This window comes from Alternaria atra (assembly GCF_907166805.1).
Source record: "Alternaria atra isolate CS162 genome assembly, contig: 23, whole genome shotgun sequence".
Classification (NCBI taxonomy): Eukaryota; Fungi; Ascomycota; class Dothideomycetes; order Pleosporales; family Pleosporaceae; genus Alternaria; species Alternaria atra.
Genome location: NW_025091321.1, coordinates 1463554 through 1483647, shown reverse-complemented (window position 1 = coordinate 1483647; position 20094 = coordinate 1463554). Strand labels below are relative to the sequence as shown.

Below are 20094 nucleotides of genomic sequence, written 5' to 3'. Positions count from 1 at the left end.
CAAGAAGAGCGTCGTCGCATTCTGTCAACTCCTTCCATGTGATATTGGTCCATCTTCTTCACCCAAAACCGTGACCTCGCGAAACCTAAACACACTTGCGCTAGAGTACATGCTACCCAGGTACGCCTACACATGCATATCAATATTCCAGCTCGCTCTTTTCGCAACATATTACCCATCTCCAGCTATTGTTCACTTTTTAAACATACCCGAACCACAACCAAAGGGAATAGTGTACGCGATAATTCACCTCTGTAACAGATAACAGGCAAGCTGATCCGATGTAGGTGCCCCTTTGACATTCGGTGCAGCAATTGCTGTACCACAATCCTTCAACTGTACTACAGATTTCGTTGAAGTCCTTACAGTCATCCCTATATGTTTCTCTAGTGGGAACATGATATACACCTTATCGCTGTTTCTACTTTCGGTCCGGAACTTTGCGCTACAGGCGTTGTCCTAGTCAATCAATTCTTGGCCAAGATGGCTGTGGCTGAGCAACCTAAGCTGCGGTCGAGCGTATTTAGCGCGGCTGTAAATTAGTGTTCGACTACTTCGTATTCAACTTCATTCCCAAACTGTTTCTTTTGCATGTCGCTTGCCTCTCGCTATGTCTGAATCAGCGCGTCAACAAAAACCCCACCGTCGGCCACACAAGAAATCTCGACACGGATGCACTGAGTGCCGAAGAAGACGCGTGAAATGCGATGAGAAGCGGCCTTGTTGCTCAACCTGCATGCTTCGGGGCATTAGCTGTCACTATGCGCATTCTGTGGAAGGCCGTCCCTCGTCTAGTAATGGTCAACTCGCGGCTACCTCCGAGTTGACCCTCGATCTCCGCACCAACAGTCGACCAATAACAACACCCATCATTTGCAACACCAGCGCGCCTAGGTTTGGCACACCAGCATGGAGCTCCATCGAATCCAGGGAGCTGGAGTTGATGCACCACTGGTGCACGCGAACCTGCCATGGCTTTACGCCCCATCTAACGGAGCATTTCAAGGACGATGTTGGAAAACAAGCACTGCGATATGACTTTCTTATGAATGCTCTGCTAGCGTTAACGTCATTTCATATCGCGACCGAAACCGGAAATGCGATTACTGCTCGTTCGTGCACGGCAGCCGCACTTCAGTACCATGATCAGGCGCTATCTGGCTTGAGAGAAGTGTTGCCAGACATCACTGCGTCAACCTGCAATGCAATATTTGCATTCTCAGCAATGCTTGCGATATGCGCAGTCGTGTCACCCTTTCTCCATACAGATTTGGATGAGATGAAGACAATTCCAGACACAATCCTGCCGTTAATGGATATTATGAGAGGCACCGGTTCAATCATCGACGCTAGCCATCAATGGCTTCTTCAAGGGCCTCTTAGTGGCGCCATACGTAGCTCTGTGCCAAGGGACCCGTCAGTCGTTATAGAGTCCTTCCCAATACGAGAGTTGCGGCGGTTAAACGACATGCTCATCAACAGCAACAGCGACACTCGAAACCAAGTAGACGGTGAACTCTGTAAGCATCAGATATTCGAAGATGCAATTCAAAAACTCGAAGAGACGTCCAGAAAGGCAAACTCAATGCTCCCATGGTTGATAAGAATCAAACCAGGATTCCTGGACGAACTCCGGAATGAATGTCCTATGGCGGTAGCTGTCTTCATGCACTGGAGTGTTCTCCTGTATCGACTCGATGGTACGTGGTGGTCAAAGTATTCTGGAAAGAGGCTTGTGAGAAGATTGTCTGCTACACTTGATAGCTGCGGAGCCGCTTGGGATCAGATCAGCCAGTGGTGTCAAGTGCAAGTGGATCTCAGCCATTTGTCTGAAATTACATCAAGTGCGTGATCGTTCGAGTATGCTTACTATGCATACAGGTTAGCAAACTTATTTTTAATCCTAGAATTAGTGTAAACCATCTGCTATGATTCGTGTTTATGGCCATTGGCAATATGCTCTTGACAAGCAGATTTGACTCCATATTTGGATTCTTTCGGTTACTCTCGTTCTCGTACTCGTTCACGATCGCTTAGCCATTCGGCCCTTTCGCCAAAGCCGTACCCTCGAGCGAGCGAATACGCCTGGTGTAAGCACCAGGGCGTTCTTGTCACGATAAACTCTTGGTGAACAGTTATATACCTAAGCATGGCCTCTACTCATTACTCTACCATCATTCGGAGCTTGACTGCCGCTTCTACATACCAACAGGAACTTCACAGTGCTTAGAACTCCATCCTTTTTGTCCTACTTCTGCCACCAAACAGCGCTATAAGCTTTCATTTGCTCAATACCATTTCGCCGACCCACTCCACAGACAGTTCTACTTTCCTCCTACATCATGTCTGAACGGAAGTCTTACTACAAATATGTCCCCTCTGTTGCTGCAGCGGGCATATTTGTCGCATTGTTCGCAGCATTGGCTGTATTCCACCTCTTCAAAACGCTGAAGACCCGAACGTGGTTTTGCATCCCCCTTGTGGTGGGGGCAATCTGTGAGTACATTTCGTGATTAACTTGATGTTATCTTCTCGCCACCTCTCGGTTTCGTCTCAACCAGAAGGACTCACTAATGTTGCTTTAGTTGAAATTATCGGCTTCTTTTGTCGCGCTCTGGGTAAATCCAAACCCGACGTACTCCTACCTTACATCATTCAAAGCCTGTTCGTCTTGCTCGCACCGATTCTTTTCGCCGCTTCAGTATACATGTTCCTCGCCCGCATCATTCGAGCCACGGACACTTCCGATTACTCGATTATTCGCATCAACTGGGTCACGAAGATCTTTGTTGGAGGTGACATACTTTGTTTTCTCGTTCAAGCTGCAGGGGGTGGTATCCTCGCAGGCAGCGATGACAAGTCGAGTATGGATCTCGGAAAATGAGTCATTCTTGCAGGTCTGTGCTTGCAGATGGTGATCTTCGGATTCTTTGTCGTCGTAGCTGCGATTTGGCACGTGCGGATGAAGCGTCATGATGACAAGGCATGCACGTTTAGGTCATTCGATTGGCTGGCATACTTGCAAATGCTGTATATCGTCAGTATCCTCATCACAGTGAGGAATTTGTTCAGAGTTGTCGAGTACGCCATGGGACGTGAGTAAACTTCACTAGCCTTAATTGGAAAGAAAGCTAACGTGACATAGCCGATGCATATTTCCTCGCGAACGAGTGGCCTATTTACGTATTCGACGCTTCGCTGATGGTGATTGTCCTCATCATCTGCGCTAGGTGGTATGTTCGTGATGCCATGCAGGCCGCAGGGAGAGACGACGGGCACGTAGAGATAATGCTCGAGTCCAACATTAGAAGTTCTCCAAGAAGGCGTTGAAAGACCTGCCTTGTTTAGAGTAGGGTGTTGGAAGCTAGGTCTAAGTCTCACGCTTGATACCTCATGGGGTGGTATCTACTTGGTTTGTAGTACCCGTGGACCAGTACCAAACTTCAGGTATTGCACAGCCGCCATCCTGTCCCTATCAAAGATAGTCTAATATAATCAAAACCCAAAATTTTGAGTCACGCACACACGTTACCAAGGCATATTGTATTGTGAACTCTGTACCGTCTCCCTCTCCATACCACGGGCACTCTCGCACCACACACATCCTCAAAATAAATGGCCCAATTCCACAAAAGACTGCGACAGCCGATGTAGCGCACCTGGTTCCACTAAGATGCCTTCACGATTCCCTCGCTCAAAGCTCAAGATTAACTTCGTTCCGAAAGCACCTCAACGATGCAAAAATAGCTCTCATTCGTCGCTACGGAAGAACAGCCTTGCTGTCGCTTATAAAACCACCACACTGGTTTCACCGTCCAAAGAAGAGCGATCTCATGGTTTCGAGTACTTTCCATTGTGGCTGGGTATAAAGGCACTCTGGTGTGGGATTGATTGGTGTTTCAATCAGGCTTTAGATGGGGTTGAAGCTGTAGCGAAATTGCGCAAGAGTGAGAATCAAGATTAGAAGGTGAACTATCCGGCAAACCGAACGTCAAAGAAAGCGCAAATGACAACTCCAAAGACGGAAAAGAAAAGTGGGAGATCACGCAATATCGTTGCTAAGCCTACAAGCAGCCAACATACCCTCGAATCCTCTGATCACATCAACATTGCCATTCATCATTAACACACCTTACTTACTACCGCCAATCACACCCACAGCTCTCCACCGCTGATCCGCTCCCCTACAAACAGGCGTCTCATCTCGTATCGCCTGAGGCGGGATACGATACATGACCAGATATTCGCCATGATGCAACCACTCCTCATTTGGCTCCTTCCCATCGGCACTGTCCTTCAGTATATCCACCGCGCGAAACACCGGGCCCCTAGCGAAATGCGCTGGGTCTACCGTAACAACCCAAGTGTCTTCGCCATACCGCTCGCCGAAGTGCTTGGCCACTGTCTCCGCGTGGGCTAGGTTGTCATACACGCTGATGAAGGGAGAGGAGATGTTGGTTTGCTGGTTAAGGTGGGCAAGACCGAAGCGAGATAGTGCGGAGGTGTAGTTAACAATTGTAGTTTGGTTCTTGGAACTGAAGCCTGTGGAGAAGGAGTAGCGAGTCTGCGAGCTGGTACGGTGTACGCGGTAGACTTGGGCAGGCCAGGCGGTTGGGGCAGAGGTCGACGCTGGTGTTGTGTAGACAATATGGGACTGTGTGAGTGTATACAGTGCTTTTTTTTATATCAGTATGTCATTTTGAAAAGCCTGTGGGGGTTTGAAAGTTTACCTGTCATGGTGTTGTCCGAATCGATGTGTCTCCAAAGATGGCTTGTGGTTGGATATGGGATGTAGATGACTAGATGTGCCGTCAAAAATGAACTCTCTTGCAAGATTGCAAGACTTATCCTGAAGGATAGTGACAAGCGACTCTACGAACGGGAACTGTTGAGGAAGTCATTGTGGTAGGAACTAGAGTAGTCCTCTTATATCGCCATACACCCATCTAATGACTGGTTCGTGGAGAAGCGGTCAAAAGAGCGATTCAAACGGTACAAATGCATCTGAATCAAAAGCTCGTTGGCCATGTTGACTTCCCTTCCCCGGCCGGACATGTACATCGCTTCGTCCGTTCGAGTGTCGACTTCCCGAAGTCAACAAAGAGACACCGAGATCCTACGCTTCGTGCCGTCGGTAGGCCTAACCGGGTTGTGGGGATGGTCGTAATACATTCAGTATTGGAGTACGGTGCCGTTTGCTGGGTTACTCGTTTGGTGATAGAGCTTAGGCGAAGTGCATGTGATACAGATCTTCGATATTTGTGCTTCAAATGCCTTTCTGATTAATATCCTTTTGATATGCATATCGCGGTCTCTTGCATGGAGGCGCAACAGTTACTCTTGGATCGGACATGTCATTGTAGAAAATTCGTAGCGAGACAGAGTCGGAACCACAATGTACTCTGATGAGGAGGGTTTTGTTAGAGAAAAAAGTGGAGTAAGCTGATTACGATAACAGGAATGTACCATAGATGGAGAGTAATAAAAGACTAAGTCATGACAAAGAGATCTAATTGGACATGGAAACAATACCTCACCAAAAGATCTTCGAATCAGACTAGACAGAAAACGAATACTTTTGAGATTTGGAGTTTTTGCTGCTGGAGGCGTGTAAGAATGCTACTGATGTGTCATTTCACGAGAACCAGACTGTTGGGGTCGTACAGGTGAACGGGTGGACGCATTTAGGGGAAGTATCAGGCATCGCATCCCATTCGTCCAGTATACAGTATTGAGGGAAATGGAGGAGTGGTGCCTTGCGAGTATCAAGACCAATGCACGTCTGCGATGGGAATGGGATTTCGCAGTACCGTCTCCAGAGACGCGGAAGGAAGGCGACCTACGTGTAGTAACAATGACATCTGTCAATATCTTCTCACCGCTACTTCCTTAGGTGATATCCGTTAGTCATGACGCCTTGAGCATCTTGCATGTGAGATGTATGAGAAGAAAGTAGTGAAGGTTCCGCACACGTGGTTCGGCTTTAGTTCCGCGGCAATCTAGGCCGTATCGGGACAGGCGTCACATCTTCACAAGTTCGAAAAGTTGACGACATCGATCGCGAGCGCGTAGGCGAGCATCAACGTTACATAGCCATATAAACGGTATGCGAAGCTGTTTAAGACATCCGTTGCACTTCAATCTAACGTACCGCTAGCTCATACTACACCCGTGCTGTCGCAAAATACACACCAAACGCCACTACCCAGCACCCGCGACTTCTGCCCACGCTCGCAAACGCGCCGAAACCTCGCGAAAGCTCGCACTGTCCACAGTACATACACACAATGTCATACTTTCGGATAACACTCATGCGCTCCGGCATTGGTATGCCTGAGAAGACGCAAGGAGTACTCAAAGCGCTCGGTCTCCGCAAGCGTATGACGACCGTCTACCACCCCGTTACACAGTCCGTTGCCGGTCAAATCATGAGGATAAAAGAATTGGTCGATGTCAAGGAAGTCAAGAACCCGATGACTAAGGAGCAAATGCGCGCTGCGAGGAGACCGGATCCGGGATACTATATCGAACAGAGGGCGGGGGAGGCTATGAGGGGGTATGAGTAGATACAAGGAGATGGGAATGAGATGCGCTATTCGCATGTAAACAAAAAGACGAACATACATGCATATGTGGCGTTCAGGGGCAGAAGGCTTAGGACCGAGCCATTTTTCATACTTACTTGAACGACTAGGCTACACCGATGTGCTATCGGTATGCTTTACCCACCGTCGACGAGATAACCTAACCAGAATCCTCATTGTTGTTATATATGGGAGTACGATCCTTGCACATTCTCGGCTGCATACTCTTACACGGGTCGATACGAGAAATCTGGACAATCGAGCTTCTTGTGTCCTATCACGAAAACCGGTCAAAAATTGTATCATCATACTGCAGTCAAACCCGCTCCTAGAAATGCCTTGTTCATCTCGAATATGCAATGCTGAAAACGACTAATATTCGTCCAATGGAATCCTTGCTGCAGTTAGCGAATGGGCTGCAGTTTGGCTGACACATGATAGCTAAAGACCCGCCGCACAAGGCTACATTGTGAGCAGTCGCTTTACTCATCATCACAACCAACTACAATGCTCGTGGGCGGCACTTTATTCTGAACATAACGCCTCTCGAGGTTTATTCCTACTTTTACATCTACAGTGCGTCAAAATGTATTTTGAGCGCAGGCTAGAAGACCCCGACCGTCCACGTTGGCCTTCTCAAGAGTCTAATCATCGCGCTATCGCCGTCAATAATTTTCGTGAAACAGATCACCAGCGACAATTCAGGCCACTATATGACAAACAAAATCCATTAAATCCATCTGGATCTACTATTGTAAGCGAGAAGGAGGATGTGAAGTGGTTTGAATCAATTTGGCAACCAAAGCCTTACTATAGGAGACCAAGGAGTGAACCACTCCTATCAAAAATATTCGGGTCAATTCCATTCGGGTCAATTCTACTCGCGTCAAATTCTTCCGCGCCAAATCCATCGGCTAGAGTGTCGGTCCCCGAGCGGCGAGGTGACCATTCCTTCGAATTGACGAAACCTAGCGGCCTAATTGCGCCTCCCACCACTAAACTCGAACGAAGAGAGAGTCGCGCTCCCTCTTCACAAGAACGCTTTAACTACCGCGCAAGATCTTATGATCTAGGGACTGGCTCTTCGACATGTGCGATTAACGATTTCTCCAGCCAAGAGAGGCCCGTTACGGGACGTCCTTTCGCTGCGACAAGCAGCTCTCCGGGATCATTTGGCGCAAACAAGTTCGCATATAGAGAACTACAGGGGGAAAATAGCTTCCGATTGGTCAGAGTCCTCCCCAGATATACGTCTAGATTGAAGTGTAGAATTGCGCACTTTTCCCTTCACGAGCCCCCCGAATACGTCGCGATTTCGTATGCATGGGGAGACGGGTTTGACAGAAAAGTCATGACCTTAGAAGACGATGATTGTTTTACAGTCAACACCAGTCTCCATGACGCCCTGATGGCACTTCGCGAATGGGACAAAGTCATTCTTGTTTGGATAGACGGCCTCTCCATTGATCAAGGCAACGAAGTCGAACGTGCTTCACAGATTCAGTTGATGGATCAAATCTATAAGAAAGCAGTATATGTTGCCATATGGCTTGGGCTTGAAATGGACAATAGTGAGCAGGTATTACGGCTGTTGAGCGGAGATAGACATGGACGTTCGATCAGCGAATGTGTCGAATTAGGAGACTACAACGACCGAAATGCTTTGCGTTCTCTCTTCAAGAGAGATTATTGGAACCGACTTTGGGTGGTGCAAGAGGTTTATCATGCACGAAGCAAGACTGTTTACTGCGGCTCTTCCAAACTCCCCTGGGACATCTACAAGGAAGCTTCAGATGCTCTTTGGCAACATGAAAGCGACCCTTACCTCCGCACGGGTCCAAGTAGTTTCCCAGACATTGAGTATCTTTCGGCGCTAGGCTCGGACTCTCTTCTGGAAATCTTGCGAGCTTGTCGCAAGAAGCTTAGCGAGAACCCCCGGGACAAGATCTTCGGCGTGCTAGGCATACTCCCAAACGACATGCGTCAACGCCTACAGGTGAGATATGACAAATCTGTCAAATCTCTGTACCTGAACGTTGCTCAAGTGATTATCTCTTCCACAGGTCATCTTGACGTAATACGCGAAGCGATCCACTTCCCTACTCAAATAAGCTCTACCAATTTACCTACATGGTGTCCAGATTGGTCGCAAGTACCAGAAACTTCGGCCCTGCGAGAGGACAACTTCTGTGCCGCAGGCGACAGCAGCGCCCAATACAAGTTCAAAGACAAATTACGGAGACTTGAGGTCAACGCGATTCAGTTGGGCGTGATTGAAAGGACTGGCATCGCTGTGGGTACTCTATGCTCATTGCAAGACTATCTCATGGCCTTTATGAACTGGCGGATGCTGTTTCTCTCCTTCTTTGACATTGCAGAACATGAAGAAGCACATCATCCGTTCGTTGATGACTTCTGTCGAACGCTCTCGTTGGGACAATCGCCCAAGGGGAAAGAGCAACACTGGACGAAAGCTTGTTACCAGGTCTTCTCTTCGTTGATTCAGGAGCGATTTCCACGTCTTCGGCTGGATTGGGAGTTCCAACGACACGGAAATCCAGGTATGTGGGACCAGTATGAGTTGAGACAGTTTATACAAAAGCATTTTGGTGATCGAATGGTAAGAGTGGTCTCGTGTTCTTACCATCGCAGCTGAAGGTGTCATTATGTGCTACTTTCATCTTCCCTGCTAACGTTATATTTTAATCACAGATGGGCAGAACTTTCTGCATCACGGAGAATGGATTGATGGGCATGGGCACCGGCTTCATGAGCCGCGAAGACATCGTTGTGGTGCCATTCGGCTGTTCAACCCCCATCTTGCTTCGTGCGGAAGGTCAACATAACGAGTTTCGTTATGTCGGTGACATATATATTCATGGTTACATGCACGGCGAAGCCCTGGATAGCGGCAAGCCAGTCAAGACGTACACGCTGCACTAGCAGGTCGAATGTTCACCGGACCTTCCTTCCAAGAGGCGATCAAGAACTTCTATGCAACCATCCCAGGCCCTATACCAAGGAAATCTCTCTCCCGATCGTGCACCCAAATACCCCTCCCAATAGTCTTAACAGCCCACCCCTCAACGCTCCATCCCACCACACCTAGCGTCCAAAAAAAGCCCACCACGCGCCAAAACACTCCGTCCCTGAGCCCCATCCTCTTCCCGAAGCCAATAGCATGATCCTCCAGCATGATAATTGCCGCCTGTCCCAAGAAGCATTTGAACGCGCCATCATCATCAAATTCGCGATTCACCAACATGCTCCCGGCTCCATGTATCCATCCGGATACGCCAAACGTCGCAAAAAGTTGAACATACTTGGACGCAAAAGACCCTTTCCGCAAACCCAACACTTCCCTGGTAAGCCAAATACCAGGAGTAGAGCAAATGCGTCGACACTGTTGATGCCACAATCCTGACCACGCGCTACGTACGCTGTACAAATCGCTCAACTTGCCAAACAGTGAGGGGCAGTCCCTTGGATTGGCGAGGTAGGTAGCTACGCTCACAACGCCGTAAGCTGAATTTATCATTTCCAAGCTAGTGAAGGTAAGCATGATGTGAACCCATGTGTACCAGAAGCGGGTGAAGAAGGGAGTGGATGATGGTATAGGTTGGAAGGGCTTGACGGTGCGAATATCGACCCATGACCCATAGGGAGTACCGGCAGAGTAGGAGGCTATCACGTCTCTTAGGAAGTAGAAGATGAGTGTTCGTAGGGTTTTACGAGCGATGAAGTTGCTGGAGTGGAATTAGTCCTGTTAGAGGCGAGGGGAAGGAGGGGTTGAACACGGAAGACATACAGACGGGGGTAGTCAGCCGGTACTTCCATGTACACGTTCTTGACTTGGTTACTCCATCCCGTGTACCGATTTGTTGTGGCGAGACGAAGCGCCCACCAAATTCTACTCGGGAATGTCCTTCCTGCACCACCTGGTTCGTCTTCATACGTCTTCATTGAAACCTCCGCTTTCTTCTCGTCTTTGTCGTCATCTCCGTTCTTCCCATCGTTCTTATATCTTATCTTGTACCACCCTTCTCTATCCGGATTACCCAGCAAAACCCAATCAACATAGTTGAACACAACACTCCACACCGTACAATTGATAGCATAGTGATTTCCCCAACCAGCATACCATTCTCTATACAAAGACTGGGTGATGAGTAGAATAACGAGTGGCAGAGTGATGGAAACGCGAAGGACGTGGTGATTGGGTCCGGCGGCGAGAGCGAGAATGTTGATCAAGTAGAGGAGTGGGATTTGCAGTGTTATGATCTGAGGAGGGAGTTGAAAGAGGGCCATTGCTACAATATTGACTGTGCAGTTGCAAGGACGAGGAGATTGCGGCTAAAGGAAAGGGTGGATGATGGCGTACGATGGAACTTATATAATATTGTATATGATGTGTTAACCGAGCGTAAGTGTTATTTACCGTGGGTATGTGCCCATACAGGCTGACATGGTATGGTGGTTCGGTCCAATAAGAGTTGTTTGAGTACGTTAGCGTGAGAATCCTTCATGTACCTGAGGTGCCTGATACCGTCTATGACTAGTGCAGCAAGGTGTGGCCAGACAAATGAAGATCTTGGAAGTTTTGCACCATGATCCCAGGACTGGTGTTATTACAATGTATAAACTTGGCCGTAATCGATGCTCTCTATTAAAGGCCAGATATGAACACTACCAACGTGCACGGTGTTCCATGCTCTCTCAACTCATCTCCTAAATCTCCACGTCTTGGAAGCTTGACCCGTCCCCATCATCTTCCGCTGATGGCTGCCCAGGCTTTGGCCGTTGTGGTAAGCTTGCTTCGATGGACTTCTCATCGTTCGGTTCAGGCTCGGAATCATCTTCTTCGCTGTCCTCTTGCTGTTTCTCCTTTTCCGATTGCGGTTTGAGGTCTTCGGTTCGGGCCTTTTGCTCTTCTGTTTGCGTCTTCGGCTCGATTGAATTCCGCTCACTCTTCTCACTGACGTTGTCTTTGGGCGGTGGAGGGGGCGGCGCTGCTCCGTCTGTATCGAGATCACGCCTCGGTTGCTCGGGTGTAGGTGGTGTCACCTCTGTGCGCGGGCTCATAATGGGGCTTCTGGGTTGCTGCTGCTGTTGTTGTCGTTGCTGTTGTTGCTGGGGCTGCTGTGATGATTGCTGAGAGCCTTGCTGAGAGCCTCCCGGACCGACACTTCGTAACCTAGGGTCTGCGTTCAGGTAGTAGCCCCTCACACCGACAATCCTGCCTTCCCTCTCACAGCCTATGACCCAGTCTGGCACGACTACAGGGATGTTGTTCTCGACAGCCTTTTCCCATGCAGGCCCTCTGCCCTCGGTGCATACGAAGTGCGTTGTGTCAATGCGCACATTGTCCGCAATCTTAGCGCCGATTCGTTCAACAGAACGCTGCAGCGATTCGCGGAGAGCAGCGGGCATATGGCCAGGGGTAATGGTGATACCAGATAAGTCCGTCATCTTGTGTGTTTGTACCAACAGCTTCTCGCTACTGAATGTGCCCGCACTAGTCTTGAGGACTAAGTGAAATTGATACTCCGTGTCAACTGCCAGGCCACTTAGCTTGGTGCTGTGTACGTCGCTGGGCTTGGGTATTGTGCCCGCCTTGTTGCCATTACGGTATAGAGTGAGGCTGCGCAGTTCGGCGGTTGCGATGTCGATAGGATCCCACTCGAGTACAACAGAGGTTTGGGTGGCATTGCGACATTTGAGGACGGGGGCTGAGGGGGTGCGCTGGCCAAAGGTGCGGAAGATCTCAGACTGGAGCTCATGGAAGGCTTTCTGTGCGTCGGCTTCGGCTTTGTAGTTCCTTCCCACGTCGATGTCCACCATAGAGCCAGACGAGATGTCTGGGGGTAGCAATATAGAGGGGAACTCAATCTAGCTCTACGTCAGCCAGGGTGAACTGCGAGGATGCGCTTGCGCTGGGTTGGGCGCTGCGAGGCATTGAGGGGCTCACAAGACGCTTGTCTTCGGTCAGTAGCACGGCTACTCCGGCATCAACCTTTCCAACTGTGAGAGAGACGAGCATTTTGTGTGCAAATGTGTGAGGTTGTTGGACTACAGATGCGTGGATTGTTTGGTACAGCTGAGCTGCCGCGTACCTGAGCATCAATGGCGCGGCCCGAAGAATCGCCGTGGCAAGCGCTAGCGGTCATGCTCCAAGCTTGCATTCCCTCAATGCTTCCTCTCTGTTCAAAACACCATACTACGGAGTGCTGTACATGGAATTATTAGTGGCTTGCGGCGAAGAACAATCATCTGTCTCTACTCCACAAGGTTTGCTTCAGGATTGCGACTCTTTGTCCGACTTATCAAGTACGCGAAGGTAAGCATGTGCAATTGACTTTAAGAATTATATCCCACACAAGTGCGCTTTGGCCTCTGCTGGGAGTCTATCAAGAAGCAACTCCTATGCCAGATGTCAGCTCCTTCGATATACGGAAGCAACAATTTGAGACCTGCTTGGAGAGGTTTCTCGACCAGTCAACAGCTTGCTTTTGAAGCATGAGCGCTCCAAAGCTTTGATCTGGAAAAATTCAACTCTGACAAGGCCATCCAACTCGTGCACCCCAACGATGTACCGAAATGATCGTTTATTCGGAACTCCTCATCGGTAATGATGTCCGGTTAAAGAACATCCAAAGTCTGGTTGACATATCTGTGGAAGTGGGCATGGCCGCCAATGCAGAAGCACAGGAACATGCACCGCTATGGAAACTTTCCCGAACGATGTTCCAGATTTACGATCGGCTAGAGGGTTGAACATTGCTTGATCTTCATTCCATGCAGACAATCTATCTATTGCGAGTGTTGGTAGTGTTATGTAAGGAGACTTGTGGCTGGCTACTAGCCTGTCTTACTGTCTTTCTGCGCGGTCGCTAACCATAACGCTTCGGTTCTCATGTTCCATGCGTTAACACAGCACAATTTATTCAGACTAACTTGACTCTGTCTCGGACTGATATCTTGAAGCCGGTGACGTCATCATGCACATCGCGTTTACCAGCGATAATATGGCGCACGTTCCAGCCGTGGAAGACATACTGTCGGTGGTACATCACGTGAATTGGCGTCTTAGGCGCAGAACGCGACGATGCGCATGTTAAGTCTTCCTCAACTGACCTGCATGCCGCGGAAGCAGGGACGCCACCACGTTCAGAATTGCATACTTCTGGCATGCGAATCGCAATGCCAGGGTCCGCTGTCACAACTCCATACCCCAGAAGGCCTCCGAGGCTGGCCAGCTCCGATCGGCGATGGCACAGTGGGGAGGGCCGGAGACTAACGTCTTTATCGTGGTTGCTTGTTCCCAAGGTTGGCGTCGCCCCCAGTAAGCGCGTTCAACACTTTGACGCAGAGATTTTGGAGGCGGCTCAACAGAAGGCCGACACGTGTAGCCGACGCTGCTGCAGCGATGGGCATGAACATTTCCAAGCTTCTGGCCAATTTCTTGCGGCACGTTTGACATGGGATTGAAACCTGGCCGAGCAGGGCGTTAGACTAGAGTGGGCTTAGGTCAGCCGTTCGCGATAAGTCCCGCGATGCACGGTTGCCGTCCTATGATGTATCGCGAGTTCCTGCGTCGACAGGCTTGTGGTAGCTACCACCAAGACACGAGCCCTGCCCAAAAACTTCCCGTCATTCTGTCTCTTCCTTTGTGCATCTCCTCCTAACATTGGACTTCCTCTCCAAACCACTTTTCTGGTATACATTACCCCGCCTAACTCTTCTCCACTATCTTAATCGTCTGATTACCCCATTGTTTGCTCCATACTGCCTGCAGGAAATAATTCCCTCGACACCGCTCCACGCGCCGTCGCCAAAACCTCACTCACTCCTCGCCATTAGCACTCATCCCAGACCACTCCAACACACATTGTTACCATGGTTCTCATCGAGAATCAAGAATACCTCTGCGAAGAGGAAAAGCGTCTGAAGCAGGACAGAGAACGCACCGCTTACTGGAAGCGATGGGGTCCCTATGTTGCCGAGAGGCAGTGGGCAACTGGTCAGTCTTCCTCGTAAATCTATTCGAACCATTCTAATCTCTATACAGTCCGCGAAGATTACTCGTGAGTACCCTTGCTGCCATCGCCATAGTCTGCTACTAACAAACTTGTTTAGCCCTGATGGAGATGCTTGGAGCCGTAAGTATGCTTGATCAGGATCGTTCACAGTCGCTAATGCTCTCTAGATTTCACGCATGACATGGCACGGTCGCGCGCCTTCCGCTGGGGCGAAGACGGCATTGCTGGCGTGTCCGACTCGCACGGTTTCCAGAACATTGCCTTTGCTTTCTGGAACGAGAAGGAGTACGTGTGCGCTAGTGCAATCTTTGACTAATATACTGACTTGTCTGCAGTGATTTCTTGAAGGAGCGCCTTTTCGGTCTGTCGAACCCCCAGGGTAACCACGGCGAGTCGCTCAAGGAGTGCCATTTCCACTTGGACAACACGCCAACTGTACGTTTACCTGACTCATTACGTTTACACTGCTAATTCCACTCCCAGCACTCGTACATGAAGTTCCTCTACAAACTTCCTCAGCGAAAGTTCCCATACGAAGACCTCATCGAGACGAACGCAAAGCGAACGCGGTTGGACAAGGAGTACAACCTCGTTGACACGGGCATCTTCGACGACGACCGATATTGGGATATCTTCATTGAGACCGCAAAGGAAGCCGACGATCCTGAGGAATTGTGCTTCCGAGTTACGGCTTACAACCGTGGACCAGAGCCGGCGCCGCTACATATTGTACCTCACTGTTGGTTCAGGAATACCTGGGCATGGGGTCACGAGGATGAGAAGCTGAAGCCCTCAATCACCAAGATCGGCCCAACAACAGCGCAGTCGAAACACCACAAGTTGGGAGACCGCTACTTCCAGCTCTCACCGTCCCCTGGCACCGGTCCAAGCGGTGAAGATGTACAGCCCGAGCTCCTCTTCACCGACAACGACACCAACTACAAGGGGCTATGGAACGTCGAGAATAAAGTCCCATATGTCAAGGACGGCATTCATCGCCGCATTGTAGACGAGCAGCTAGACGCTGTCAACCCCGAGAACACTGGCACCAAGTGTGGTGCTTGGTACGCTTTCGATGAAGGCGATGGTGTCCCACCTGGCGAGTGCGCTGTAGTCCGCTTCAGGCTGTCACGGAGAAACGACGGGTTCCTTGACGAAGAAATGTTTGACGACATCATCGAGCAGCGCCGCGCGGAGGCCGACGAATTTTACTACAGAATAAGTCCTCTCCCAATCGCTGATGATTTACGTAACATTCAGCGTCAAGCGTTTTCCGGCATGATGTGGTGTAAGCAATACTACCATTTCATCTGGGACCAGTGGGCGAACGGTGACCCCGGCATGCCTCCTCCACCACCCGGTCGAAAGGCTATACGGAACAACGAGTGGAAGCACATGCACTTGGACGATATCCTGTCCATGCCGGACTCTTGGGAATACCCCTTTTTCGCCGCTTGGGACAGTGCCTTCCACTGCATTACGCTTGCCATGATCGACCCAGACTTCGCCAAGAAGCAGCTGGACCTCTTCACGCGCGAATGGTACATGCACCCTAACGGACAACTACCGGCATACGAATGGAACTTTGGCGATGTGAACCCTCCGGTACACGCCTGGGCGCTGTTCAGGGTCTTCAAGATTGAGCGCAAGATGTACGGACGCGAGGACTTCGACTGCCTCGAGCGCGTGTTCCAGAAGCTTTTGCTGAACTTTACATGGTGGGTCAACCGAAAAGATGCGGACGGAAAGAACATCTTCGAGGGTGGCTTTTTGGGTCTTGACAATATTGGTCTCTTCAACCGTTCTGATCCTCTACCGACCGGTGGTGTCCTGGAACAGGCTGACAGCACTGGCTGGATGGGCTTCTACTGTCTGAACATGTTGAACATCTGTCTCGAGCTCGCCAAGCGACGACGCATCTACGAAGACATGGCCTCCAAGTTTTTCGAGCACTTCTTAATGATCAGCGACGCTATGCAATTCCGCAGCGAGGGCGAGTCAAAACCACTGTGGAATGAGGAGGACGGTTTCTACTACGATGCTATCTCTTGGGGTGGCCCATGGTCTCATCAGATGCCTGTCCGTTCTCTGGTCGGTCTCATCCCTCTCTACTCGACCATGACACTGGAGCCTGAGGTTATCAACCGCCTGCCCAGCTTCAAGAAACGAGTGGAATGGTTCATCGCCAACCGCCCTGAAACCTCGAAGCGCAACATCCACACGCTCTCAAAACGTGGCCAAGGCAACCGCATGCTCTTGTCGCTTGTCAACGAAGACCGGCTGAAGCGCATAATGAAGAGGATGTTGGACGAGGACGAGTTCTTTGCTGACCACGGTATCCGATCGCTTTCGAAATACCACAAGGATCATCCATACTCCATGGATGTGAACGGCCAAAAGTACGAAGTCGCCTACCTTCCCGGTGACTCGGACAGTGGCCTTTTCGGTGGCAACAGCAATTGGCGAGGACCCATTTGGTTGGCCGTCAACTTCCTGCTTATCGAATCTTGCCAGAGATTCCATCTCTACTATGGCAACGACCTGAAGGTAGAGTGCCCTACCGGATCGGGTGACTACATGCATCTCGGCCACGTCGCAGAGGAGATTCAGCATCGTCTCCAGCATTTGTTTGCTCGCGGAGATGACGGTAGAAGAGCCATCAACGATGGAAATGAAATGCTGGACTTTGACCCGAACTGGAAAGATTACATGTGGTACCACGAGTTCTTCGATGGTGATACGGGTCGTGGCTTGGGAGCGACGCATCAGTGCGGCTGGACCGGTCTGATCGCGAAGATGATCCATGACACTGGGTAAGTTCGATCACGTGTTGCATGATACCTTGACTAACGATGTGTAGCATGACTTGTCGTCTCCCACAAACGCCACGCACACCAGGAGGTGCTGCCGACCATTACTTTGACGATGTTTTCACTACGACAGGCAAACCAGCCAAGCGCCAGACTCTCCGTCGGTCCTCGACAAGCCGTAGCATAGGCTTCCGAAGTGACTGGGGCGAGACATCGACCAATGGCGAGGAAGACGACGTCACAAGCCCGATCAAGCGCAAGAACTCCGTCGGTGTTCTGGACCAAGAGGCGCTTGAGCAGAAGTCGGCGATGGAAGACCGTCTGCACCACTATGTCAGTGGTCAGCTTCAGCGCATCAAGACCGGCATGCAGGACTACGAACCAGATGAGTTCGAGACCATGACAGACGGCGGTTCCGACTCAAGACCTACCACGCAGAGTGGTCGTCGCAACGGTCGTGGACGTGACAAGGGCGATTACTTTGAACAAGATCCGTACTTTAGCAAGTAAGGACCGTCAGATGACATGTCGGGGATCTGATTCGGAGCAGTAATCATCAGCGGTAGAAGTTGTTAACAGGCGAGCCCTATATCCTAGACCTAGAGTAGACCTTATTACGATAAAACGATATTTTTCTTCAATCCCTAACTCATCTGCTACGACACCTCGCTATAGTGCGCCCAGTGAAAATATTACGAAATCCGTACATGGAGTATAGTAGAGTTTGAACGCGGGAATAGAAAATTCGGTAACTCAGCCATCACATCAGATCCAACGGCGGTCAGTAGGAAAAAGCAGACGTGACATACTCGACCAATTGTGTTGGCGCTGTCAGGTCGTTAGCGCGAGGCAGTCGCGATTGTTGTTGCGGCGGGGGTCTCCCCAAACACCATCTCCCCACCCAACGTCATTGACACTCCTCTTCTCTGCTACCCTCTTCTTGTCGCTCGTTAAACCCCGTTTCACCCAAAATCCCTCTTACTTGGTACGTGTGATTAGTTCGTAGCTCTCCCGCTGTTTGCCTGGCTAACCATCGGAATGCGCTCCAGCAGACAGTAGACACGCAATACCGGTCGATACGGTCGATACGATAGCACGGTTCGAGATTCGATATGTCGGGGTTTATAAGTACAATGTTCGTCTACCTATCCTTCTCTCACCACCGCAGTCGCTCCTGTCTCTTCCTTACCTTCGCGCTGAGCCTGAGCTGCATATCCCACGGGCATAGTCCCATGCAGACGCTAGTTAGGCTTCGGGGATAATGCGTCTGCGATTGGAGACCGGAAGATGGCATTTGGACCTACAAGTTGAGCGGCTGCTCGACAGCTGGAGAATCATGGAGATCATGGAACTTGGAGCTCTGGGTCAAATGATCGCAATTCGCGCGATATTAGCAACACCATCAGCCCTTCTTCTGGATCGCACATGCGGGCAGAACACAGCGCCCGTTTCTCTGCAAGCACAGGCTGACCTTTGTCTTGTGTTAGTAACCCGCGAACTCGCGCGCCGTTCAAGCCGTCCAAGAACCGTGGCACCAGCAGCTGGCAGCTAAAGCAGTATGCCGAGGCCACACTCGGTAGCGGTAGTTTGAGGAAGGCCGTCAAGCTACCCGAAGGCGAAGACAAGGACGAGTGGCTAGCCGTCAATGGTACGGGCAATCGCTGAACGCGTTGAGGAGTCAGGCTGACGTTAGACTGCAGTTGTCGATTTCTATAACCAGATCAACTTGCTCTATGGCTCCATTACAGAATTCTGCTCGCCTCAAAGCTGTCCTGAAATGAAGGCAACCGACGAGTGAGCCTACACGAAGCGCTTGGTGTGCATACGGCTAACCACAAATAGATTCGAGTACCTCTGGCAAGATTCCGAAAACTACAAAAAGCCCACCAAGATGCCCGCACCCGAATACATTGAACATCTCATGGCATGGATACAGTCCAACGTCGATAATGAGTCCATGTTTCCCTCGCGCATCGGCGTACCCTTCCCGAAGACTTTCCCAGCTCTCATCCGGAACATGTTCAAACGTCTATACCGTGTCTATGCGCATATCTACTGCCACCATTACCCTGTCATCATCGAGTTGGGTCTGGAGCCACATCTCAACACTAGCTTCAAGCACTATGTGCTGTTTATTGACGAGCATGGTCTGGCCAGTGGAAGCAAGGACTTCTGGGGCCCGTTGGGTGATCTGGTGGAGAGCATGCTGAGAAGCGACTGAAGGTCCTCAAGCGCCTCGAGAGAGCCGGTAGAAAGAGGACTGGAGAAGAGACAAGGGCATTATGCATAACGAGCATATCTTGACGGCGTTGAGGAGCATTTGGATTTCGGCATGCACAGGAAGATATCACGAGCATGTGCACTTGTTAACGATGTATGAATAGTAGCAATGAATCGGCATAATGAGTTTCAGCTTCAATATGCACATACAGCTCCACTCTTCCCATGAATCGTGCTCGCGAGTGCAAGCCATGTCCATGCAGCACTTCGTATCGGTATCCAAGATGCTAAGCGTTTGATGTCTCATAGACGTGGGCTCTGTCTGCGAACGTATAGTGGGGCAGAGTTCGTGTATCGGGGACTTGGCAGATAGTAGACATGGTAGCCGTTCATGCCTTCCTTCTCAACCAAACATTCGCTCCATACTTGTGTCCACGCATA

At 50.2% G+C, this 20094-nt stretch overlaps 4 protein-coding genes across 4 annotated transcripts; 2 read left to right on the top strand and 2 right to left on the bottom strand.

Annotated features, from left to right (window-relative positions):
• Positions 1-2342: 2342 nt before the first annotated feature.
• Positions 2343-9527, top strand: ALTATR162_LOCUS4083 (uncharacterized protein; the record flags this gene model as incomplete). The annotated part of the gene is made up of 7 exons (XM_043311693.1): positions 2343-2496; positions 2586-2864; positions 2943-3095; positions 3146-3233; positions 6158-6556; positions 7929-9204; positions 9297-9527. 7 exons carry the CDS (start codon positions 2343-2345, stop codon positions 9525-9527), a joined length of 2580 nt encoding a protein of 859 aa, XP_043167628.1.
• A 753-nt stretch (positions 9528-10280) lies between these two features.
• On the bottom strand, positions 10281-10892 carry ALTATR162_LOCUS4082 (uncharacterized protein; the record flags this gene model as incomplete). Its single annotated transcript, XM_043311692.1, has 1 exon — positions 10281-10892. One exon carries the CDS (start codon positions 10890-10892, stop codon positions 10281-10283), a length of 612 nt encoding a protein of 203 aa, XP_043167627.1.
• A 420-nt stretch (positions 10893-11312) lies between these two features.
• ALTATR162_LOCUS4081 (uncharacterized protein) lies at positions 11313-12425 on the bottom strand (the record flags this gene model as incomplete). The annotated part of the gene is made up of 1 exon (XM_043311691.1): positions 11313-12425. The coding sequence occupies one exon, from the start codon at positions 12423-12425 to the stop codon at positions 11313-11315; it is 1113 nt and encodes a 370-aa protein (XP_043167626.1).
• A 2055-nt stretch (positions 12426-14480) lies between these two features.
• Positions 14481-19654, top strand: ALTATR162_LOCUS4080 (uncharacterized protein; the record flags this gene model as incomplete). The annotated part of the gene is made up of 10 exons (XM_043311690.1): positions 14481-14604; positions 14653-14668; positions 14721-14743; positions 14791-14908; positions 14959-15058; positions 15107-17436; positions 17484-17939; positions 18921-19081; positions 19134-19227; positions 19276-19654. The coding sequence occupies 10 exons, from the start codon at positions 14481-14483 to the stop codon at positions 19652-19654; spliced, it is 3801 nt and encodes a 1266-aa protein (XP_043167625.1).
• Between the last annotated feature and the right edge of the window lie 440 nt (positions 19655-20094).